The 27,308-nt window shown below is 37.8% G+C and overlaps 1 protein-coding gene across 1 annotated transcript; it reads left to right on the forward strand.

Annotated features, from left to right (window-relative positions):
• Window positions 1-24,638: 24,638 nt before the first annotated feature.
• Window positions 24,639-26,132, forward strand: LOC140253113 (uncharacterized). Its single transcript, XM_072338541.1, is given in 2 exon segments — window positions 24,639-25,969; window positions 25,971-26,132. Coding segments are annotated over 2 exon segments (1,485 nt in total). The 5' UTR covers window positions 24,639-24,646.
• Window positions 26,133-27,308: the final 1,176 nt, after the last annotated feature.

The raw sequence follows: 27,308 nt of genomic DNA on the forward strand, positions 1-27,308 counted from the left end.
TTGGGTTGTAGCGACCATGAGATGGTGGAGTTCGTGATCCTGAGCGGAGGAAGCAAAACAAAAAGTAGGATTGCTACCCTGGACTTCAGGAGAGCCAACTTTGATCTCCTCCGGGACTTACTTGGGGCCATCCCGTGGGCCAGGGTGCTAGAAGGCAAGGGGGCCTGTGAGAGCTGGCTAGCATTCAAACGGCTCCTCTTCCAGGCTCAGGATCGGTGCGTCCCTGTAACTAAGAAGTCAGGAAAAGGTGCCAGGAGACCTGCGTGGATGAGTAAGGAACTCATGTGCAAGCTCCGCAGAAAGAAGAAAGTACACGATATGTGGAAAAAGGGTCTGGCCACTTGGGAACAATATAAGAATGTAGTCAGGGACTGCCGAGATGCGACCAGGAAGGCTAAAGCCCACCTGGAGCTGAATCTAGCTAAGGAGATAAAGGATAATAAAAAAGGGTTTTTTAAGTACATTAACAGCAAAAGGAAGGCTAGGGAGAATGTGGGCCCCATACTAAGTGAGGGGGGTGTTCTGGTAACGGGGGATGCTGAGAAGGCGGAAATACTGAACGCCTTCTTTGTCTCTGTCTTTAGTGAAAGGGCTCTCCCCCAGGAATCCCAGCCCCCGGTGGTTGATGAGAGAATCTGGGGAATGGGAGATTTCCCTTTAGTCAGGGAAGAGGTGGTCCGTGAGTGCTTAGGAAACATTAATGTCCATAAATCCATGGGACCTGATGGGGTGCACCCGCGGGTGCTGAGAGAGCTGGCGGAGGTTATTGCTAAGCCGCTCTCTGTAATTTTTCAAAGGTCCTGGAGAACTGGGGAGGTGCCTGAAGACTGGAGGATGGCCAATGTCACCCCAGTCTTCAAAAAGGGCAAGAAGGATGACCCGGGTAATTATAGGCCAGTCAGCCTCACCTCTGTCCCAGGGAAGGTGATGGAACAGCTTGTGCTGGATGCCATCTCCAGACAACTGGGAGAAAAGGAGGTTATCAGGAGTACTCAGCATGGGTTCACCAAGGGGAGGTCGTGCTCGACCAACCTGGTGGCCTTTTATGAAGATGTCACTGGCTGGGTGGACGGGGGGAGAGCGGTAGATGTAGTCTACCTTGATTTCAGTAAGGCTTTTGATACGGTCCCCCATGACATCCTTATAACAAAGCTGAGGAAGTATGGGATAGATGAGTGGACGGTGAAGTGGATCGAGAATTGGCTGACTGGCAGAGTGCAGAGGGTTGTCGTTGGCGGTGCGGTGTCTGGCTGGAGGCCTGTGACTAGTGGTGTCCCCCAGGGGTCTGTGCTGGGTCCAGTCTTGTTCAACATCTTCATCAACGACCTTGATGAGGGGATAGTGGCCACCCTCAGCAAGTTTGCTGATGACACGAAGCTGGGAGGATTGGCTGACATGCCTGAAGGCTGTGCGGCCATTCAGAGAGACCTGGACAGGCTGGAGAGCTGGGCAGTAAGAAACCGGATGAGGTTTAACATAAGCAAGTGTAGAGTCTTGCATCTAGGTAGAAATAATTGCATACACCAGTACAGGTTGGGGGAAGACCTGCTGGAGAGGAACTCTGCTGAGAGGGACCTGGGCGTCCTGGTGGACGACAGGTTGGCCATGAGCCAGCAGTGTGCCCTTGTAGCCAAAAAGGCCAATGGCATACTGGGGTGCATTAAAATGAGCGTAGCCAGCAGGTCGAGGGAGGTGATCCTCCCCCTCTACTCTGCCCTGGTGAGGCCTCATCTGGAATACTGTGTCCAGTTCTGGGCTCCCCAGTACAAAAAAGACAGGGATCTCTTGGAAAGAGTCCAGCAGAGGGCCACAAAGATGGTGAAGGGCCTGGAGCATCTCCCCTATGAGGAGAGACTTAGGGAACTGGGTCTGTTTAGCCTTGAGAAAAGAAGGCTGAGAGGGGACTTGATCCAGGTTTATAAATACCTGAGGTGTGGGAGCCATAGTGGCGAGGCTGGTCTCTTTTCAGTAGTGCGTGGGGACAGGACTAGGGGCAATGGGCTGAAACTCCAGCATAGGAAGTTCCGCACGAATGTGCGCAAGAACTTCTTTACGGTGAGGGTGACGGAGCACTGGAACAGGCTGCCCAGGGGGGTGGTGGAATCTCCTTCTCTGGAGATATTCAAGACCTGCCTGGACGCCTACCTGTGCGACATGGTGTAGGGAGCCTGCTTTGGCAGGGGGGTTGGACTCGATGATCTCTAGAGGTCCCTTCCAACCCCTATAATTCTGTGATTCTGTGATTCTGTGATCTATGATGTTTTAACTACCTCCTCTGGAAGTTAAAAATTGAAATGTCATTTTAAATTTGAAATTGAAACCTTGTTTTACTATATCCAAATATCAGTACGGGCAATTATTCTATTTCTTTAAGTAGCAAGCAAAAGTACTGGTAGCAGGAAAGAAGCGAAGTATCAGATTACCAACCCTGGTTCCTGGAAGAAAATTTGTGCATTCTAAGCAAAAGCCTGTGTAATCTCATCTTAATTACTGCTGAACAATCTCCACCAACTAGTAATTGGTCCAAAACCACAGTTAATTCAGTAGTAGGAGTAGGTGGTACTCACTGCCTAACAACAGCTGAAGACAGAAAAAATCTGCACACCAATCCTTGTTCGTCATGATTACACTCTCTGGACAGCTTTAAAAAGAGCTATCGCTACTCTCCTTCCTGGTGGTACAAACTATGTTTAATCTTGATTATAAAGTAAACCCCGACTGTCTTCACTACACTTAAAACTACCTTGTCTAACACCAAAGGAGTCACACTGGTTTAATAAAACAGCAAACAAGAAGTTTTCTAAACTTGTACATCTGAGTATTACTTTTATTTGTATCCCTGTGAAAAGTGTGAAAAGTGAATTTCCAGAAATTTCTATTGCTGTATATAATTTAAGTATTTAGTCACAGACGCAGAAGATATATCTTCAGAAAAAGTTATGGATGAACACTCCCTTTATCAGGTGGCTTCATATAAAAATGTCTACCATTTCTTAGAGCTAATGTCTTTCTGAATCCTTAGGATACCATGAGTATTTTAAGCCTCAATAGTACTCTCACCACTGTTTGCAAATGGGTCAGGTTAGACTTGATGATGAACAGCTGCTAATTGCAAGGACCATAAACATGCAAATTAATCCCTCCCTCACTACAGTTTTAATTTATTTATTTATTATTATTTTTTAAAATAATACATCACACATCTGTGATCTGCAGAAAAGGTATGAGCTTAAAAGAAAAAAACAACAACAACAACAACAAAAAACAGATCAGGAAAATGCTGAAACTTTGTGATATCACAGATTCATTTTTCCATCAAATTCAGTTGATGCTCCTTGTGCTGCGGGGTGTAAATCCAAGGTCACAAATCTAGGAGCTAAGGAAAGACCTACAATTTTTTCAGAAACTGTGATTATCCACATAGGTAGCTTTAATTGGCCTCCAGTTTAGCAATAGGTAGCTATTTGTAAACAGGAACAAAGTATTTTTTCTTTGAATATTTACTGCTCTTTATCAAAGGCTGTTCTGCTTGTAGACAAGTGTACTATTTATAATAAACAATAGCTTTTCAGGATGTTCAGTTCTAAGATCATAATACATTCTTGCATGTGTGAGATTGCATTTTCTCATTTATTTGTTGTAAGCAAGCATGTGTTCTCATTAAAGTCTCTTGAACAGTGGACTCATTCATTTCAAACATCAAGTTGTCGGAGAGAGGGAAAAAAAAATGTTTATTTCCTTATCCAGGTTATACATATACATATCTGTATGGGCCACTGTGAAAGATACTGCAGGAAATTAGGTGATGGGCTAAGGACTGTTCTTGACTATCTCTTTCCCTCACACATTTCAAGTAGCCAGTCATGGCCAAAGGTCAAGTCATAGGTCATGCCACAATGCTCTAAGTTCTCTATTCTTTATATGAGCTCACCTTTACGTTTCTAATTTTACTTTCCAAGTCACAGAACCTGATCACACAGGGTAGAACTTCACTGAGTTGTGAGCTTCAACCACAACCTCCTCCTCAACAGTTTGAATCTTCTGAGATCCTAAACCTAGAACTGAACAGACTAGTATGTAGGATCAAAGGAGAAAGCCTGTGCAAGTTCAAACAATGGTGAGAAGATCTGTTCAACACATGTAATTTACAAACCTATTCGTGTCTGTTAATATCAATACCCCCAGCTGTCCTACTTTCTGATGGACAGCATGAGTTCACTGGAAATGGGGTTATATTACTGTAAATAAATAAAACTATTTTATTAATTCTCACGAAAAGTTTATGTTATATAAAATTTTCAATAGTAAATTGAGCATACTGCTTGCTACAAAATAATTTGAATTTATTTAGAACAATTTTTGTATCACCTTTGGCTTACAAACTTCCCAAAACCATCTCGAAAATAACTCATTGTTTCACGTGACTTTATATCTTCAGCATAAGCTACAGACGTCAGCAATTCCCCTGATTACATTTCCCTGTTTTCCTTTACAATCACTAAACAGTTACAGTGCCTAGGTCCTTCAGAGGAAGCAGACAGCATTGTTCTTGGTATTTACAAATAGGAAACAAAATGGCTACACTTAAACCATATAGTGTTGTTCAGTTTAGGCACAATAACATGTCAGGAGTCTTCCACAACTGTTATTTTTTCCAACAATAATTTTGAGAATATTGACCTACTCAATTGGTGGTCTCAAAAAGGACTACATCAAGGCTTTCCACAGAAAGTACATTAGATAAGCCAACTGATATTCCCTCAGTAGCTGAAATCCTTTGCACCAAGAATCACAGATTTTTGTGGGGTTTGTTTGTTTGTTTGTTTCATTTTTAAGGGGTACAAATTAAAATTCCAAAAAAACACAGCTCTAAAAATATTTAAATTCATTGTTTTTGAGTTTGGAAGCATAGGCTAATTAACAAAAAAGGTGAACAGAACTCCACAGGTGGACTGGTAAATGCTGTAATGGGTTTGTATGGCAGAAGAAAAGCTGTGTTTGTTTTGAACTGCTTTGGCATTTCATTATTTTCTGCTATGCTCATTCTGTAAGTAGATAGTAAGCACTGGCAAAGCTTCTTAGAACATAACCTCAGACACAGAGAGCAGTTAACGAAAAATTCAATTTATCATAAGAATAATACAAGGTAGCAACAGATAGCTTTTACATGGTGAGATAAATTAGATTTTTTCCCTTTTTTTTTTTTTTTTTTTTTTTTTTTTACTGAAGAAGTTTAGATCTGAGTATTAAAATAAATCACATTTTCTATTAGATAAAAAAGCTCACATAACGCTTTTACTCAAATTAGGCTGTCAGAACTGAGGCTTGGATCTGACTCAATTATTAATTTTACCTGTTTGATTGTTATTTAGAAATCACTGGCTTTTGTTGAGCTAAAAGAAACAGCTAAGTTGATTGCTGGGTTAGTTTCTAGGTTTCTTATCCAAATTTGCAATTAAATGATGGCTTTTAAAGTGCTTTTTGAGTTAGGTTTTACATTCAGCTTGGACTTTAATCTGCACCTCAACTCAAATATTGAATTTTTCCATTAAAATGAAATGAGATTTTTCTGAAGAGGACTTCACTATGATATCTCCAAGGACCAACCTATCAAAATTATTGCTCTGACAATCAAAATCATTGGCTTCATTGATATTCTGAATATGATTAAAGAGCCTCATGATGCCAGGTGGTAATTAACTTAATCTTTTCTACCCTTTCATAAATAACTAGTTTATATAAACTTATAGGTCTGAGGAATTGTCTGCTGGCTAGCATCACAAAGGCCTTTATTTATAGTTTCTGCTTAGAAAGAAATTAAAAAGTCTTAGAATGGTAAAAGCATGCTTAGCTACTTTTCTTTCATTTCAATTTTAGGCAGATGTTAACAAGATTGCTGGTCAAGGATGCCACTGGATTCAGCAAGGAAGTGACTCAGGAAAGGACAGAGCTACCACAGATCTCATTGCTTTGATGTGGTCTCTAAGAGAAGTACAAAGTGATGCGGCAAGATATGGATAGAAAAGAATGAATAAACTCTATTTTATTGAAACTGATCTTGTTAGAGCAGGAAATATAATGCTCTTTTGTGCTAATATTTTAAATACTAACATATTTTTCAGCAGCACATATGAAGTAACAGACATGCCCTGTGGCACAAATAAACCCTACAGCTCTACATCAAGGTGTTTAATACCAGCGAGGGAGATACCATTTGAAGGGAATGCCTACTTATCCGCTTTAAATATTTTCAAGTCCTAAAGTGTTTGGAATGGTTCAATTATCTTTCTATAGATTAATCTGTTGTTGTTGCTGTTGCTGTTTACAGGGTTTGATTTTAGCTACATACATTTCCCCCTCTCCTGCAATACAAAATGAAAGGAAATCACATCTGGCTCGATATAGTTGCTATTAAATTCCATATGCAGTATTGACTAAATACTGAATTCATAAATGGCTGCATTTTCAGCATCAATTCTAATGTCATTTTTTATAAGATCTAACTCATACACTGCATTCTTCTCATTTCATAAGTTAAGAATATCATAAAATAAAAATACATGTAAATACCTTCTCTATAGAGTGAGTTTGAGTTTAAAAATGACCTACTCAAGATCATATGCTGAGAATGCAAACCTTATTTCTTAATTCCCATTACTTCCAAAAAAAAATCCACATAAATAAGAAATGAGAACTTAGCAGATTGCTTCATTTCCTGGTGGCTCTCTGAGTGAAAATGATATCATGTACTATGCTTTTAATGGAGTCTAGAGACAACTCAACATAATCTCAGGTTTGCTTAGTCTACTTTGAAATGGATTATTATTTCAACAATATTCATTTGGACAATGGATATTTACTCATTAGCAGGAAAAAATCTTTATCAAACACTGCTGAATGTATGTATTAATCAGTATCAACAGCTGAAATGTGATGTTGTCCATACCACATTAAGACAAAAATCTAGAGTTGTGATCACATGTAACACACAGTGAGAAAACAACAGGAATGCTCATGTCAGGTTGGGAGGACTTTGCATAAACTGATGTCCCTGTTAATACATGGTAGACCATAGTTCCTTCTGCATAATTAAAAAACACCCTGTTCCTTATTTGTTGTGGAAACTTAAAAATATGTTCTCTGCCAAGTACCAGAAATTTAGAGATGATACTATCAAACACTAAGATTAGTTTAGTAGGCAATGACCAAATTTGCCTAGCAAACAGTCACAGCACAGCTGAACTTACTAAAGCTCTGGGAGGTATTCTCTGTGGGCCACTCAGTTTAATCACCTGCTCAAAGTGGGGCAAACTTCAAAGTTTGACCATGAGTCTCAGATCTAGGTTCAGAAAAGTTCTGAGTTTTGTCAAGAATAGAGATTCTTCATCCCCCCTGCACAAGTAGTACCAGTGTTCAGATGTTTTTATTGTGAAGATTTTCCATTTTGTTTCCACTCAGAACTTCCCCTGTTGCAACCTTTGACCACTGCCTTCTGTCATCTTACATTTTACTTCTAAGAGTCTGATGCTATCTATCTCCTCTATAGCCCCTTTAAACTGTTAACAATAGCAATTAGATTTTTCCTTCTCCTTTGCAGGCTAAGCAAATCAAGTTCTCTCAGCCTCTCCCCATGGAAGTAACCTCCTGCTGATTTAATAACCCTTCCCTAGGCTCTCTGCAGTTTGTCACTACCTTTCTTGTGCTGTGGAGTGTATGACAGAACCCATTCAGACACAGCATCACAGTGTTTGACTGAAGGGGAGCAATTACTTCCCTTGATCTGCTGCCTGCACTTGTCTAATGCAAGTCAGTGTGCTGCAGGTCTTTCTCACCAGAAGATCTCTCTACAGTTCACAATTTGCCATCCACCAGGATCCCACAGTAATTGCCATATGGAGGTACTACTTGCCTGAACAATACCAATGCAAAACAACTCTGAATCAGTAGTGACAACAGCATAAGAAAGGTGAAAAGACAGACTGAGGGCCACATTACAAATCCATTTCTCCACTCAGTTCAGTCCCACATAAACTCCGCTGACATGTGTAATGTTTGTTTCCTTCTTTTGTCACCTTCAGACAAATAAATACGGCTACATCTTGTGCAAAGAAGGAAAAAGAAAAAGAAAAAAAAAAAATAGAAAAAAAAAATAGAAAAAAAAAAAAAAAAAGAGTTCCTAGTGAATATTCATCATCATTTTTGCTTTAAACACCATATTGTGCTCAAAGGTCGTAACAGTTCTCTAATAAAGTAATAAACTTCTGATATTTAGTTCATTAACTACTGTGAAGGAAAAATATTCATGATACTAATTATGATTTATAGCACAGCTGTGGGCAGACCAGACATTCCCACAGAAAGGGAGATGAGTAATGACACCAAATTCTACTGAAACTAGTAGCACCCTCTTTCTGCTCTAAGGCTGTTCAAAGGACTTTTGCCTTTGCTGCCACTTTGATTATCTTTTGTCATGAGCTGGGAAGTCGTGCACAGTCAAGGTCTTCCCTCTTTATAGAGAGCCCAGGTCATGGATTTTGCTGTTGATCATCACTTAGTCTCTCCCTTGTCTCATTTTAACTGTAGTATTAATTATTTTCAACAGAATGCACAAAGATGCTGTGAGTCTCTGGGCTGGAGGCTGTCTTAAAACTTAACTGTAGATGGCTTCTCAAAGAGCAAATTTTAGAGGAATTTGTCTTCTACCACATGGCATGAAGACACCCCGGCTCCTTGATAGAGACCCATGAGGAAAATGGGAGAACTCTACTCAATTAGATGGTAGAAGTTAAAAATGTCACAGACAACAAGAAATCCTAGTTTTACCTTGGAATAAAAAGAGAGGAAAAATATTCATCCTAAAGTTTTTTCACATAGCAATACTACAAATATCTAGACTCTGTATTCATAGAAGACACTAATTCTCTTGACAACAGGACATAGTTTCTGTTTCCCAATTTTAGATATCATGACTTTATTCATTATAATTTTGTCTTTGCTACCATTTTCCCAGTCAGTTTTCCAAATAATGGACCCTATATAATTTCTCAGACATTTTTACCAATACAAGGAGGCCACAAGACAGCAAGCAAATGAATGTGTTACTTCTTTTTAGAAGAAAATGTAGGATATTTTCTTTTGTTATTTATCAGCTCTGTAAAAAGATGGCACCCACTGTCAGAAAAGCTGTTGTTAGAAGCTGTATGATTAGAAGCCAAGTCTTCAGAAAGTTGCTGTATATGTTGTCCCTTAATCAAGTCTTGCTACTTCACAGAATTCTATGTAATGTATATAAACCTATTGTATGACACATGTAAAATTTGGAATCATGAATACTATTCCTTCTACTTGAACAATATGGTGTTTAGACTAGATAGCAGGAAGAAATCACTTACTCAGAAGATGGTGAGACACTGGCACAGGCTGCCCAAAGACCTCATGGATGTTCCCATCCCTGGAGGTGTTCAAAGTCAGGCTGGATGGGGCTTTCAGCAATCTAGTCCAGTGTGAAGCATTCCTGCACATGGCAGAGGGGTTGAAACTAGGTGATCTTTAAGGTCCTTTCCAACCCAAACCCTTCTTTGATTTTATTGTATAAACCTGAATATTTTTCAACATTTTAACACAGCATCTGCTTTTCATTTACATTTAGAAATAGATAAAAATAAAAATAATAAAAAAAAACATTGCACTGCAGAAAGAAATCCATGAAATAATCATTAGTTACAATATTTGATACAATTACTGAATAAATTCAATGTAGCTACATAGTAAATTTGGATTTACTTCAGTGAAGAAAACCCTAAATGGCATTATTTTTCACCAAAAATTGCACACCGACCTGACCCTAGAATAAAAGGGCATTCCTTCCAATTTATTTATTTAGTAAATATATTGCTTGGATAGCTGGCGGTCAACATTATTTTGTGCTAGTTCATAGGTTAAGTAGTCCATTCATTGCAGCTCTCAGCCCCTCTGGCAGAAACTCCTGCAGGATTCAGACTCATGGTGGTTTTAAGGAAGCTCAGGGCCAAGATTTCCTTTGTCACTGTGAAATTAATTTTGTTGTGTGTCAGAGTAGAAAAGTGCAGTGAAAACAAACATTGCAATTACATAGGGCAAATAATAACACTAGGAGATTTTGAAGCTCATTCTGGATGCAACAAGATTATTGCCATGATTTTAGCTAGTTAGTTTTAAATAAAATGTATCCTTAGACTTCATTTAGGCATCTTTCTTCCTCTTAAAAATATGAGCAAATAAATCCAAGTGGCCTGGATACACAATGCTAGAGTTTTAAACAGCTTGGACAGGGAAAATCCTTGATGCCACAGTTCCTCTAAGTCCCAGGTGAACTAAGAGTAGAGAGGAGCTAAAAGCTGGTTCTAAAAGCTGATAAAATCCCTACAGGTACTGCTGGAAAGTTTGCTGTTTTGTTTTGTTTTGTTCTATTTTGTTGGGTTTTTTTGGTTTGGTTTGGGCTTTTTTTCCATATTTCAGAGTCCTTCTGGAAAGACAAAGACATTAAATCTTACGAAGAACAATGGAAAGATAAATTCTGCCACATTAACTATATTATAAAAGTCCATTTTGTCCATGTCCTTCCCCATGCAAAGGGAAAATAAGCACGTATCTCTAAAAGAAACATTACCATTAGGACCTGCACATGGCCTTATTCTGTAACTCAAGAGTTTTGCAGCTAGGTAATACCAAGTCACATCTCAGCCCACACATGCAATTGTAAATGTAACCATAAACATGCATGTCTTGCAAGGATAAATTTGCTCCGAATCTGAAAATGATAGGATCCTAGAAGTGCTTAGAAAAAAGTAAAATCTAACAAATCCATTGTGTATTCAAGTCAAGATATGTTCTGGAAGTTCCTATATCAATACATTAGGTAATAGCCAGAATGTATTAACACTGACACACTGGCAAATGGATGAACTTCTCTGATGTTTTCTGTAGAGCAAAGGTGTTGGTGTGCAGCATGCTGGCTGGACTGACTTGAGCAATTTCATTTAGACTATTAGCCTTTTGTTACAAGGAGAATATTATAATACATTCTGAAATTAGACAGGAAATCCATAAAATGCATTGATTCACATATGTATTCCTTTCCCAAAGAGCATATCTCACAAGTACACAATGGACTGTACCAGAGTTCTGTGCCAAGCAATCAGCTCCATTAAAATAGGTCATAACATTCAAAGTTCAATTTTCTAATGATTACAAAGGAGAAAACGGAAGGCAATTCACTTATTCCAGCAGAATATGACGTAAATTAGGAAAGGTAGAACATTACCCTTGGGAGCTGGTGTCTAGGATCGAGAATTTCAAAAGAAACTTAAATTTGTGTATCAAATGTTCCTTCAAAATCCTCCTCTTGCACTACTGATTTCAAATTAAAAAATACAACATCTATCTAATATTGTATAACGCAGTCTTCTTACCTATGATTTAACCAACTATCTCCATGAAAGCTTAGTAATAAAAGCAAAGCTGGCCTGCCTCCAAAAATTTGGAAATCTAAAAAACAGATCTAAGGTTATAATTAAACATAAAACAGGAAGACTTTCAAGTACAAACATTAATTTCTTATAAGGTTAAAGTTCTTTTCTGCCATAGAAACTTATGGGAAGTATTCCCACCACGATTTTCTTTCTCAGCTTGCACTTACAAAATGAGATTTTCCTTGTTTGGTTTCTCCTAAGTTATTTTCTTTGCATAACACCTTAATATAAATAACACTGTTGTCATGGATAAGAAAAGTCCTACTAAGAAGAAATGAACTGTAAAAGGGCAAGTGAACATAGTTTACAATACCATTTGGAGTTCCTTGAGACACTCAATACACCAAAGACCACAATTCGATTGTGAAAACACATTTGCTCCACGAAATCCAATCATTCTTTCAGTGGTAACCAAAAAAGAGGAAAATATGCTCAGCTTCAGTCAGCTCTTCACTATACTAGTGTATTTCAGATTTATCTCAGTCTGAAAAGGGAGTGAATTATAAGCATTTTCATTGACTATCACAAACTCTCTTTGCTGCTCTTTTAATGAACAATTGAAAACCCTCCAAAGAAAAGGAGGATATCTTATTCAGTACCAGAAGCAATTACCAAAATATCACAAACCCCATTTATTTTGGCAAACATTTAATAGCTTTTCTTTTCTAGAACTGTGCTGGCTATGTTTGCTTGAAAATAAAAATAGTTCCTAGTCCTCTCCAAATTAAAATCCTGCTTGCTGGTATTATTCACATCCTGTAGATTATTTTCATGCTAGGCCAAATCCTGCTTTACTTTTTCAGATCAGTAGCTGTAGTCACAGAAGAGAAGCTATTTGATAAGCAAAACAACTGAGCAGAAAATCACAGCAACATTCAAAAAGGCCAGTCCTCAAGAGTTAGGATTTATGTCAAGAAACAAATAACAAAGCAAAGAAAAAATAGCAATAAAACCTCCCAAATGTCAAGTAAAATTCCTGCTTTCCCACAGACAGTCTTCTTATCTTTGCCATCATTCACTTAGAAAGGGAGTACTGAAGCTAACGGGAAGGGATAACACCTTTTGCACCTACCTTTGCACTAGTTGGCTCTTGGAGAGATTCAGTTTATCTCCAACTACAGCTGATAGTTTAAATGTAAGAGTGTAGGCTTACCTGTAAAGTATCTACTGCTTTATCAAAATAAACTTTGAAATTAGATAACAGTAATTTTCATTAACTGAAATAAAGTGGTAATATGTTAACACAAGTTTGCAGTGTACTATTAATACACCCCCCATTTTAATAAGTTCTTTTTATTCTTTTCCAAGAATCAGATGATTTGCAGATCAAGACTCTGATTTTGCAAAAATGACTTTCTGGGCTTTTTAAGTTCTCTCTTAAACTGAAGGAACATGTATGTGGATGTTCATAAGATCAGGAGCTCTGGAGTCCCTTTGTTAATTCCAAGGCTTCACTTGGTGAAAACATCGTCATGCATCTCCACAGAAAACTCCCTGTGTTGGATGATACTTGTATTAACAAGCCAATTATAAAATGTATTATTTATATAATTATGTTCCCATAGCATTATTTTTCAGTACAGAGAAAACAACTTTAATACATGTCCGCTCCTCCTCTGGTGTTTGATCTCCATATGTTGTGTTTCAGGCCCCCCATTTCACAGAGGCTTTGAACTTTGTACAGCTGTCACACCAAAAGGTAGCTCTTCTCTGAGCCTTGACAACACTGCAGCTTTTATAAACATATGTCCTAACTCAGCAGAAAGTATCTGTTTCTCCAAAAGCGTGATCACCTCCATTTTCTTTTCTGCTTTGCTTGTATACTAGCATTTATTTTTCCTTGAAAGAACAGAAAATCTCTTTTCATTTTCAGAACAATGAATAAACAGTGCCATCTTCTGTCTATGTCACTGCAGGAAAACAGGGCTGTAGAGACTGAAATTACAAGAACCTCTGAGGTTCAGGTTACAATGTTAGATGTCAAATCACTCTGAATGTTTTGCACACACATCATAACATGCTATGTTCTTGGGATACCTAGAGTTACTGAAAGCTTTTTCAAACAGTCATATATTTAAGGCACTGCCTTGGAATTAGTTGCCTGAGAAATGTAGTCATCTCTTGCTTTCAGAGGAAATACAATTATTGTCAACTACTTAAGACTGCATTAAATACTATAAACAATCTTCTAAGAGTTACATATTTTTAATACATTTTAATGTTTTTTTTCCTTTGTAGAAACAGCCAATGGATTAGTCACAATTTGTTACTAAACCTTAATCAAAATTCATGTTTTAACTTCTGTGTCATGAACAAAGCACCTAAAATACTTCTGAGATTGAGTCTTTGCTTTTACAAATTAATCCATTCTTGTTACTGAAGCTAGAAAGTTGCGATCATTCAAAATGATAATGGAGAAAGCATGGTGTTCTGCTAGTTTCAGGCATAAAAGCTGCATCTGCACTCATTCATTTGTTTTCATATTAAGCAGAAAGTAGAAGGAAAACATTTTTACAATGTAAAAAATAATCAGCTCATCACCAGTGAGTTGATGGGATCTCGTAGAAATCTGCATTAAAATTACCAGCAGTTTTGTAAAGACTCCATCAGCTACAGAGCACTATATATTTATGAAATACTTTTTGATCAGGCTAATGAAATAAATGCCTGCTGCTCTCAGTAGGCCATACATTCAACCTTATGGCTGCTAGCCATCCTAGCAGTAGAAGTTTGCTTCAAGCTTTTGAGTTCTAGTATGCTACATAGTTATTGGCCTTTTTCAGAAATTCCCTAGAGTGGTTGTGAACTGAAGTGAAGAATTAAATATTTCCAAACACCATGGGTTCACCATACATTGAGGGTCACTTTCCAATGTCTCAAGAGGAATAATTGTCAAGAATAGAATTTGTTGATGGAATAAAATAGCCATAGAAGCAGGACCTATTTCTGACTTCAGAGAAAAAGACAAATTGGCATCGCAACTGGCAACTAGCATTCTACCAAAGATATTCTATGTGATACTGAGCATAAATAAATAAATAAATAAATCAGCCCATCAGACATCTCAATCAGAATATAGTCAGTAGATGTTCATGTAGCTTTCAGCATGGCAGAGTCACAGAGTTTGCTGCACTTTTTCCTTTTGAAGGGGATGGGGACACCAAGGAGAGAAAACCGGGCACAACTACAGTCAGTATTTTCAAACACAAAGTTTTAAAAGAAATTACTCCAAAAGCTTATGTTAAAAGAAGTTATTAATGATGAAAATAAGGCTGTTAGAGCAATACTCAATGGCAATATCATATACATTTTACAGTTTACTTTCAGGATGATACACCATTACCTTTTCCTTAGTAGTTTACTCTAGAAATAAAGCCTTTGTTATAGCCACAGGAAATTGCCCTTTCCCCCTGTAAGTCTGTAAAAAATTGGGCTGCTTTATCTTAGCTGTTGAAAACCATCACAGCATCAGGACTGCTCAATACAAATAAGCTCTGAGAGTGCAACGTCTCCACACACAGAATTTCTGCTCTGCTTTTGGCCTTATCTATGCTAGTTCTATTCATCCTGCCAGTCCCAGCCATACTATCAATATGTATTACTATATAGTAATATATGTTGTGCTAGCAACGGTAATGGGAGGACAGTTGGAATAGATGATCTTATAGGTACTATCCAACCTTGTGATTCACTTTTTCCTAATTCTAATCATTTTCTCATATTTCTGAGAAATATGCAGAATTGATACTTGGTCCTCTAGATTTGTTTATATTCCCTAAATCCTCCAGTGACTTGGATTCCCACCACCTCCTCCCAGCAAGTCTCCTCTGCTCTCCATCTACTCTTTCTAGCTCCCATACCCCAGTATCCCTCTCTCTCTACCTTCTGCCCTTGTCTTTCTAACTCATTATGTTTTCTTCTGCAAAGCAATTTTCCGAATGTCAGGCAGTGGCTGGTATAAAGCACACAAAAAATAACAAGTTATTGTTTGGACACTAATCCCACTTTAACACCAGTCAGCTGAGGGCAATAATTACAGAAGAATTTCAACTTCATTTTCTTACTCTTTAAACCAACATAATAAGAAATTTGCATGTAAATTGCCCTGAGGTGTTCACAAAGAAAGAATGAAAGAAACACATGCAGTATTCCCGTAACTGAGATGTGACTTGCAGATTTGTTTGTGTGTTTGGTGTGCTTTGTTTTTTCTTTTAAAAAGTTGTAGTATTTTTGTGAGGTGATGTTCAAATTATCAGTGAGACACATTCATAGGACCAACAGATTGTTTAGTCAAAAATAAACAAAAAAATGTTTTTCCCCAGAAACTTCAATCAATTTCCATTTTCGATAGTAAAAATTTATGTATTCCCTTCCAACAAAACCTAAAGCATTTGTTTAATTTCATAAATATGGATAAATCCATAGATTCGCAAAAATAACTGTGTGCATGAACTGAGAATTAAATATTAAGAGCTATGAAATACCTGTATGATTTTCTCTCATCCCCATAGCATGGAAAGATTGGAGGGTGAAGGATGTACTCTTTAAAAATAAAATAAACTGTGCTTTGAATTACTTCCAAACTTAATAGAATACAATATAATATAATGCACTATAAAAAATGAACATTGTTTTATTCTAATCATCAATTTACAGTGTTTCTTATTGGAAATATTTAAGAACATTAGATATTAGCTATATTTAAGTAAAAAGGAGAAAATTATTGGTTCCCAACCTTCTACTTTTGAATTCTTGTTAGAAAACAATCTTCTGCTCTAAATACAGATTTATGTTTCATATCATAAAGTGGCCCAGTTACAGGTGTCTCATTAAGATAAATTAAAGATATAATTCAATTATGTCTTTAGTCTTTGACCATCTCAGAAGCTTTTGATGTAACAAAAAGTATGTATTACAAGATGTATTATAACAACAAAGCTGTGCTATGTTCCTTTGAATTCCCTTTTTCTAAAGCAGGCTGTTGAAAAATAACAAGTATTTACATCTTGAAGAGCTTCTATATGCACTAATAATAGCCTACATAAAAAGAATAACTCTCTTTTAATATTCAGTACAGTCAACATTTCATTATTTCAGTGTGCCAGCTGGTCATTATGGGATATTATAGGAAATTATGACATGATTTGAAGAATTCTAAAATGATGGCTCCCACTTGCAAGGCAAGAAGCTGTATATTTGCTTGCTTTTTTTGCTTTTTTTTTTCTTTTCCTTTTTTTTTTTTTAACTTGAAGGTTTGTATTACTTCACATAGTATTTTTAATTCATACTTTGTTCTGTTTTTGAAAAGATGACACTATCTAAAGTCAGCTGAGCAGAGCATATCAGAGCATATTTCCTTGGCAAACAAGAGACTGTGCCAAGAATCGTGGATGATACACCTATTCCCCATGAAGAGGACACTTACCCAGTGTGATGTAACTGTTTACTCAAGAAAACAGTGAAAACAAACAACTTTAAGACACATTATGTGTGAAAGGGATGGACAACAGAAACAAACTGTGCATCAAGAATTTAAAGAGTAGGAGGAAAAACAGAGCTCAGTGCAGATCTGACCGACAATGAATAACAGATCCTAAAAGATCCTGTGGTAAAAAGAAAATAAGAAATCCTGTTATATTATAATGATTCACTTCTTTATACAATCTTATTCATTCTTTCCTTAGGACAGCATTAATATACATGATTTCATTGCCTTGAGCTTCAATGAACCTAAAATGCTTTCTGGCATGACTTGTGTTTTTTTTCTGCAGAAAAGATTCTAGCTTTATTTCCATGTTTATTTTAATGCTTAATGTGAAATACACACATTTTACTTTACTTAACAAAGAATTTGGTTCCACTTTGCATGTTTAATTGGGCGCACTAAGATTTTGAACCCTTGAAAAATAGCAGCTGTTCTTTCCCATTTAAAAATAAAAAATAAAAAAATAAAAAAAATAGAACAACAACAAAACAGAAAGATTTGTAGAAACCTTACAAACTTCAAGCTGCCTTAAGGGAAACGACCAAAACTTTCATTTCTAAGGAGCAGGGTTTTTTTTGGAGGCATGTATAGCTCCTAACAAGACTGCCAGATTTCTTCACTGTGTTAATAAATCCCCAACAGAGACTAAAGCATTTATGGCTTGTCACTATGGTTTCTAACTAGAAAAGTGAAGAATACTAAAGATATTTCTCCTAAACTGTTCACCGGTGACATCTGGAAGAAAATTTCACATTAAATACAATGTCAGAAAAGGTGAAAAAAATAAAATACAACTCTGTATTTAAAAATAATTACAATAAGCATTTGAACACTGTCTTATTTGCTAAAATAAGACAAAATGAAATAAATAAAGTAAAATAAAAGCTCTTGACAATTCACTGTTTATAACTAATGGAGAAGGAAAGTGAAGGCAGTAATCTTTTCCTACAAAACCTACATCAGGTTTTATTTACAGAATGAGTAAATTTTGCATTAGATAACAGTTTAAAAAGTACCTGGATCCCATATTGGTCCTATATAAGATAAAGAACAATAAAGATATTTCCTTGATACCTATCTTTCTAAGCAAAGAAGCCTGAGAACAAGACCAATACATTAAAAAAACACTGAGTAAAGTAAGGAAGTAAAGGTAATTTTTTAACAGCTTCTTGTTAGGAGTAACATGTATTCTAAAAACACTTACTTGAGAATTAAGCAATATTTTTACAGGTGCATTTCAAAAAGGATGAAATGAGTCAAGTATTAGTAGGGAACCTGCTTTGGCAGGGGGGTTGGACTAGATGATCTCTAGAGGTCCAACTCCTACAATTCTGTGATTCTGGGATTCTATGATTAGTGATATGGTGTTATTTGAGGGCAAGTTCAAAACTGTAAGTATTTCAATGTTTACTTTTGACAAAAGATTGTCTCAAATGGCAAGGCAGAAAGAAGAAAAACTGCTAATATCATTTCATCAGCAGCAGCAATCTCTGGGAAATTTAAGAGTGTGCTTTTGTGGATCTAGAAAAAAAGATGTCTGGAAAATTACATTTCCACTCATGGAATTCTGGGATTTTGATATTTTGCTTTCCCTTCAGACCACAGGCATTTAGATCAGAGGGGATTAGACCAATCATCTTCAAACCATGGGCCACATGTGGCCTGGTGCAGTTGGCAATGCAGTCTGGTCCACGCTATGCACCATCTGCCCCCCACTGCAGCTCTGCCCAGCCACAGAGCACACCCACCACTCAGCAACAACCGAACACTTCTGCACTATTAACACTGTCTGAGCTGCAACCAAGAGATGAAGAGGGCACAGTGCAGTGCTAAGGGTTGTAGCAAATAACTGCATGCATTTTGACTCTTTGGCTAAACACAGTCCTGTGAACTGCAAAAAATGTGCAGCTGTGCTTTTCCCTTTGGTAAAGGAATTGGAGAACAGGTTTCAAGATCGCCAAAACAATCATCATTATTTGGTGTATTTGCAACTAAAAATCCTGACCATGTCGCTTTACTTTTATTAGCCTTAGCTTATCAGAGAAAAACATTCCTCACCTCTTAATCACACCTTATTCACATCATTGCTTTTTGACAACATGCACATTTGTGAACAACTATTTCAAGGATAGGAAGGAGAAGTAAAATTTCACTAAAAATCTTTACCTTGAGAGCTCACAAAGAATTGCAGCCACTGCCATCAAGCCAGCCTAAGGCATTCATCTCACAAAAACAAAGTCAAATATCCCACTAGTTTTATGTTTTTGTTGCTCTCATTTTTTACACTTTTTATTTAATAAGAAATTTAAATATTAAAATAAATTTTGTTAGTTATATACATGAAATATATGTCTTATGGGTGGTGCTTCAAAAGTAATACCTCCTATTTTCTTCTGTTGACAAGTGACATCAGTGATGGATTTTGGTGGTATGGCAGTAGAGATTGAACCTTTCCATCAATATTCTGTTAAATTTTGTTGCTGTGCAACAGATGACAGCAGAATGGTAATGTGACAGAATGGCATCTGGCTTGGAAGAGAGTATGAAGCAAAGGTGTGTAATTGTATTCCTCCATGCAGAAAAGTATGGCATCCATTGACATTCACTGATGCTTGCTGATAGTTTCTGGAGACCAAACAGTGGATTGGAGAACACTGAGGCAGTGGTTCATGCATTTCAGCAGTGGTGACAGTGCTTTTGGGTCACCTTCACTGTTGCAGATTTAGTCAAGCAAGATATGCAGGCTCTTGTTCTGTGCTGGCAAAAATCATAGCTAATGGTGGTAATTATGTTGAAAAACATTTTTTGTAGCTGTGAGTTTGATCTATCAAACATTGTTATTGTTCTCTTTGTTGTGATTTCCACGGAAATAAATAGGAGGCATTACTTTCAGGGCAACCTTTGTATAAGTGGCCCAAGTCAATTCCTATTCACCCAGGGAAGCTAAAGGTTTGGACACCCAGAAATTACACCAAAAAAAAAAAAAAAAAAAAAAAAAGAGAGAGAGAGAGAGAAAGTTGAAATTATTGCTACATCAAAACTACATCAAAACATAACATAAGTAGCATTAAACTCATTATCTTCTATGAAACAAACTATTTTAAGAAAACTGAATTTTCCAGTGAAAAGTTGTTAGGCCAAAACTTTCCAGCCATTCTTCATATCATAATTAATTATTCTTAGTTAAGCATTTAAATGTTGCATGTCTGATCGTATTTAGTTTTCAGCTTTCAAAAACAGCAGTTTCAGTAATCATTTGAGACTGAAGAGGAAGATCTGTTAACTAAGGTGGCCCTGCAATCAAGTAAAGTAGTCTTATTCCATGCACTTGATTTCAGTTTCCAAAAAAATTCTGTAGTAATGTGACCAAATACAAAGATATTTAACAGTTGATACTCATCTTTGTGTTTGGTGATCTAGTTTCAAAGATTCCTCTTTTTTTAGTTAAAAAAACGTTTTCCTTATATTTGTGAGTATCTTGAAAAATCTCAGAGTATTTTAGTTGGTTCTGAAATATGGAATTAATGTCTAGGCTGAATATATTTTAAAACTTCCATCAAAATAAGTGATTTATTGGGTGGATTTCTACTTTTTCTTAAAAATCCAAATCTGTAGAACTTGACTCCAAACTCCTCTATAAAGAATGTGGGGTATTCTAAAGTTTGAAATGTTTTTATTTCATTGAATGCCAGTTTTCCCTATGAGTATTAATTCTGTTAATTAATTATTATTATTCAGTATGTAAAAATTAGACACAACAGAAAATGAATGCAATTTATTGTCAAACTACTCAGGAAGAAAATTTACTCTTGATTTAATCTCTAATTTCTGCTTAATACTATTGACATAATTAAACAGTGGGAACAACTGCAAGCATACTGAGTGCGTAAAATTTAAATAGTAATTCTATTTCTTGTTCAGAAAAGATACTATGAAATAAGCATATTCTTTTACAAGTAATTATGATACAGTGAGAGCTGAAGCTAATTTTTTATGAGTTTATGCCATGGACTGACATACACATGGAAATTCCTTTCAAAATGGTCACCACTTTTCCAGTAGATCTACCAGTATAATATCAGTGTAGGGTTTTCAAGTCAGCCAGCAACAAAGGACTAATTTGTTTCTCTGAACTGTAGGCCAGAATGGGAGAGGCAGTTTAAAAGAACAGAAAAATGCTGCAGCCAGCTTTGAAGACACAAAGATCCAAATGCTTGACAGGCTTGAAAGGAGCCACAGGAGAGCATCAGCACAAAGCTAGCTACACAAAAACAAGCTATATTGGCTCATACGATAGTTCTAGTGTGTTGTCTCCAAAGATACTGGTATCAGTCACTTAGGAAAAGAATATGAGTAATAGGGCATGTACAGAGTTATCCTTCCTCTTTTGTACTGTCTCAGTGCCCAATACCCTGTTGTCGAGGCATTCCTAAGGGGGAAAAACAGCTTATCTTTAGCCAAACCATCAGTAGCTACAGTAAATGGTAAACCAGAATTTTTTTCTGACATTTCACATGCAGGAAAGCATCTGCTGACACCAGAACCAGTGCAGGTAATGCATAGAACAGAGAGAAAAAGTCCTGAAGGACCTGCTACAGATTAATTCATTCTCCAGAAAGATAGATGAACAAGAAGCTTAATCTGTAGTTTCCACATGGCAGGTAAAAGATTTCCTACTGAGTATTACCAATTTACTAATACTACATTATGGAAAAATGCTGGTAGAAGATCACTCTTTCCATATTAGATCATTTACTGCAAAGAGGAATGAGCACTGTACTCCATAACAGGAATGCATAACGCTATTCAATGAACACAGACTTACTCACTAAGGAATGAAAAGGTGGTATCCTACGGGCAAACCCATAGTTTTCAAGAAGATGACTTATGGTGATGACAAAAGAGCCTGATTCTCTTCTTTCTGTGACACTACTGAAATGAATGTATTAGTTTCTTTTTCTAAACATGCACATAAAGAAATCTTAATACTAGATCTGTTACATTGCCTTGCCCCTTTAGACATTTGCATTCCACTATATAGGTTTGTCTACATTTTTTTTCTCTTGATACAGTTTGTTAAGTCCAACATATTTGTCTCATACAGTTATTGACCCTTTCTGTCATAGTGGTGACTTGAAAAGAAATTCTGGGTCAAAATAGAAAGATGGTTCCTGCTCATGTATGCTGCATCAAGGTATTAGTTGTCATCAAAACAGCAAGACAGTCAACATAGATCCAGTTATTTTCATATCATCATCTCCCATAGAGTAAAATATGTAAGCATATGTTTAATTTATGTAAGTATTCAAACCATTAGTCACTGGGCCTGAAGCGTATTCTTAAAAAGAAACCATCATGATGATGCCCAGGGCAAAAGAAATTTGTGTTGCTATTTATTTCTTGCAGTTTCCTTTCTTTTTGGGGAAACAACAAAAACAACAAAAAACACCATTAATTCCCTGGAGTAATGCCTGCTTTCTATCTAAAAACTGATTTTGGAAGGTTGCACTGGTTTCATGGCTTAACAACAGAAATAAGAAACATGAAATGAGACCTCTGTGCAAAGCTCAGTAAATCTAACAGTTCCATAATGCATTTTACTGAGTATTCTTTCATTATTGTGCTTTATTTTAAACCAACTGAGCTGGATTCTGTACAAGTTGATGGATGTTTTACACTCTCAGGACCTCATTGCTTTGTACACTCTCAAAAAATCAGGTTGACTGACCTTTTGTAAGCTACTTAGTTTCTCTGACATTGTCATCTATAGAAAAACTTGCAATCTTGGCTTGGGATCTTTCTCAATTCATTTTGCTGCAGTTGAATACTTGAAATTGAAATTTATGGAGTGCATGTAAAAGAAAGTCAGTAATACACAGGTTCTAGCCAATGATGCTGACTGTGTAATGTCACTGTGAAGGACAGATCTGGTTTTCTTTTGTTGTCTCAAAGCTTGCTTCGTGAGGTTTTTCTGATGATAAGACTCTGACTGGCGACTGCTAACTATCTAGGGTGAATGGTGGTTGTTATTGTGCCATCTCTGCTTATGATTGCAAAGATAAGCAGAGACAGGACAAGCAGTCTTTTTCAGGGTGCTGCTTGAAGAAGCGGACCACTGCAGAAGGCGATAATGCTTGTGTCTGGCAAACAGAGGCACCACCAACCCCTGCTGGCTTATCTGTGGGCCAGGAATGTCACAAAAGCTGGTTTTAAACCATTTTACAGAGTGTTTTCCTGCTTGTTTAGAAGTTCAGTGTTTGTTCAAGATACATCCCCAAAAATGCTGAGCATTCCTGTGATCCTCAAACTTCAAAGAAGAAGAAAAACAACCCCACCGAAATAGGGGATAAAAGGCCCTCGCTAAACTGGGGATTTAGGAGACGATTTTTGGAGACGATCTTGGGAGACGATCTTGGGAGACGATCTCTGGAGACGAACTCCCAAAGATGGCTTTGACGGAGAATTCCCTGAGGGGAAACCTCTTCGGAAGGCCGGCTTGCTGCAGAGCTTCCTGACTTTCTCCCATCCCCCGCGGTGATCAGACGAGTTCCTGAAATCTACGGACCTACGGTGTACCTCGCTGGACCCACGGTGGTGACTATCTCTCTTGCTCTCCACAGACTCCTTGCTTATTTTTCCTACTTTTCCTATTTCCCACCTTCCCTTCCCCATCTCCCTAAAACGGCCAGGACTTTAATAAACTGGTTGGACCAACATTTGAACCGTTGCTTCTTAATCTCACGCCGGGTATATACACATATCAAAGAACCTTGCCTCTCTCCTGCAAATTGGAGCGAGACATTTATTATTGGCGTCACGGACAGGATACCCGCCGTGAGAGTGTTGTCCCCCCAGATATAGCCTGAAACTTTTCTATGTGCACCTCCTGGAGTTGCAAGGAGCGATAGTTTCTGTAACTTCGATGTGAGCACCTCTCCAGGAAGACCGCTCCATATTCTGAAACTTTACTTGCTTTTGTGTTTGCCTCTTGGAGACGTATGAATTAATTTTGACTATTTGCTTTTGTTTTATACGTGTGTGCCTCCTCGAGAAGACAATTTTGCATTTTTTTTGTGGTTTAAGTAACTTGTAACGTGTTTTGGAATTTGAAAAGTTTTGTGTGTGCACCTCTTGGGGAAGTGAGGAGGTAATTTTTGACGTAAAGCGTGTGTTGCTCTCCAAGAAGTTTATTCCTCTTTAAGAAATTTTGAAGCGTTTGGTAACTTTGGTGGCTTGAAGCTTGAAGTTTTTCTGGCCTGACAGGATAGCCAGGAGCGATTTAGGTGTTTACATGTTCTTTGTAAGAGTTGATTGTGCTTCTTGGTCTTTTGTGTAAGGGAGGAGTGATTTGAGAATTTGCGTTGTTTAAACTTTTTCTGTGCGCACCTCTCCGAGTTGCCAGGATTGAGAGCGTCTTGTAACCTAGGTGGGGAATTTGCAGTTTTTCTGTGTGGTCTTGCAGGAAAATAAGGGGCGATTTAACCCAAAAGGTGTTGTTTTAGCCTGCTGTCTTTGTGTGCTCCTCTAAACAAAAGGGAGGCATGATTGTAGCATTTACATTTGTTTAATTGGTGCGTGCCTCCCTGGGGAGGGGTAAGGAGTTAAGTGTACCTTTTCTTCCCTTAGTGTAGATCTTTTAGGGTATTGAGAAATGAGTGAAAGTATTGCCACTATGAAAAGTGAAAATGTGCTATTTGACCTTTTAGAAAAGCACGGTGCTCGGCCCTCTTTATCAGGGGTGGATTGGGCACGACAAAACTGGCATAACTTGCAGAGTGTTTCAGACCGCATTTGTGTTTTACAACATGGGGCTCGTACCCGAGCCGGGAAAGGAAAATCGTTTATTTGTGCGGTACTCGGTGCAGCTTTAAAAGCAGCCGTGGAGTTCCGAGATGAAAAACATTCGGCAGAAACCCAAACCATACAAGCATTACAGGAATCAGTTAAAGTAATGCAAGAATTGGTAAAAACTCTGCAGAATCAAATAGTGAACCTTCAGGAACAATTACAAAGAGAGCAACATAATTCAGTTTTGTTGCAAATGGCGTTTAAGGAACTATTAGCGTATAAGAATACTAGCAATGCTGTTGTCCATAATTTGCCTCAAGAAAAAACTTTTCCTCAGAAGGAACTACAAGGAATGAGGGAAGGGCTTGACAAACTAGAGGACTCGCCAACCCAATTGCGTCCTTTGATAAAAACTGAATATGCATTTGATAATGGTGAGGACCTGGATCCTAAAATGAATGTTAAAGAAACTCCCTTTTCTGCTACTGAATTAGCAAAACTGAAAAAGGATTTTAGCCGTTCTCCAAAAGAATCAGAAACGGAGTATGTATGGAGAGTCAGTCTAACTGGTGGAGACCAAATAATGCTAACTGAAAAGGAGGCTGAGGGTTATTGGGGGCCAGGAGTATTTTTAACTACTGGCAACAACCGTGCTCCCTGGTCCCTAACACAGAGGGCTGCTTACTGGGCTGGTGGTCTCAACCCTTTAGAAAGGGGAGACCCTCTTGCTATTAATGGGACAGTGGATCAACTAGTGGAAAGTGTCCAAAAGGCTGCCTGTTTGCAAATGATGTATGATAGAAAGTTGCAGCCACATCATGAATCACCTATGATGATGCCTGTTGATCCTGAAAGGATGACTCCTTTAATTAGGGGGCTTCCAGAATCACTGAAACCTATAGGTATACAACTACAAGGAAAAATACAAGCTTTGCCTCAGAGAGAAAGAACCCAGGCAGCATTAGAAGGAACTGTAACCTCTAACCACCTGCAGTCAGGATATAAAGTATGGACATGGGGGGAGGTTGCCCAAGAATTAATTAACTATGAAAGAAAATATGGGCCGGTGATTTCTAACACTAGTAAATTTGACCCAAGGGAAGTGAGGCTTGCAGCTGTCAGCCTTGCCCCTGGGCCACCTAACCCAAACCTCAATGAAACTGGAAGGGTCTCATTGCCAGTAAGGCGAAGGTAGGCGAAATATTGGTCATAAACGTAATCGTCTCTGGACACTTGGCTGGCAAAAGGGTGTTCCACGAGATTTGATGAATGGATTACCCACAGTCAGACTAGAGAAATTAGTTAACTGGTGGCCAGAACAAAAGCTCAGGAAGCTCAAGGAAAGCTGATGCTTTCGCCCCCTCCCCCAGATGAGTGGGAGGTGGGGGGGGGGAAGGCAGTGAAGGGTGGATGTATTAGAAAGCTCACAACAAAAGGAGATCCTCGATTTAACACCTTCTGTCCCAAGGCCTCACCACTCCTGCCAGTTGCCCCTGTGAGTCACAATACAGTTACTGATAAGCCAGGGAAACACTTATCTCCCTGGCCAGCCTGTGACAACTGACTCAGCTAACCTGAGGACAGTTTCCCTAACCTTAATGAAATCCCTTAACAAATATCCTTGGAAGGCTAAGGACACCCCGATAAAGAAATGTAAAATCAACTCTTGCTGGATTGTTCCCTCATTTTTTAATTGTATTAACAATAGCCCCAAAAGGGCAAGTTGTCTTGTTTTATTTTACAGAAGATCCCCGTGGGACCTTTACTGAACACAGAATGGCTGATAGCTGACTTTAACCATTTGTGTTTTGTGACAGGAAAATTGAAGATGTGATCTTGCTGGAATGCTGATATACCCCTTGATTACATATTTTGGTTGCAATAGTATTATGTTTTGTTTGTTGTGGTTAAACTGATTGTGATTTGCATGAAACTCCTCCATAGTGTTTCCAAATTCCTAACAAATTGGGAAATGAGCCAAGGACCCATCTAATATTTGTTAGATATGGTCACAAAAGAAATCTATCATAAAGCCCTTTGCACCTGATACTTTTCAGTGTCACATCAGGCCAGGAGTTCCATACAAAATATGGTTGTTGGAAAATGTCTAAGTTTTGATTGTCCGTCTTGTGGTTTATACTAAATGTAATTGTTAATGGTAATGGCAGTGGAAGTGCCGCAAGCGAAAGCATCCCGTGCTGCTCTTCCTCACCGCCACCGCCCTCCCCCCATCCTCTGCCGCTTGTGATCAGAAAGTAAACAAATCGTTACTTCCGAATAGGGACAAAAGCACAACATTGGAAGTGCACGTGCCCTTAGTTTAGTGTTAATTATTACCCCTGATAGGACCAGTATTACAGACAAAGTAAGTGATCAATTTGGTGTGCTAGTAGAAACCCTAGGTAGGGATAAGAATGCAGTGTCTCATACAGGTGAAGAAAGGCAAATACAATCAAAGTTTACCTGTGGTAATTAGACACGGACTCTGTGGTTAGTGCAGAACAAAAACTTTTATTGTGAACAAT

The sequence above is a fragment of the Excalfactoria chinensis genome, chromosome 1 (assembly GCF_039878825.1).
Source record: "Excalfactoria chinensis isolate bCotChi1 chromosome 1, bCotChi1.hap2, whole genome shotgun sequence".
NCBI lineage: Eukaryota > Metazoa > Chordata > Aves > Galliformes > Phasianidae > Excalfactoria > Excalfactoria chinensis.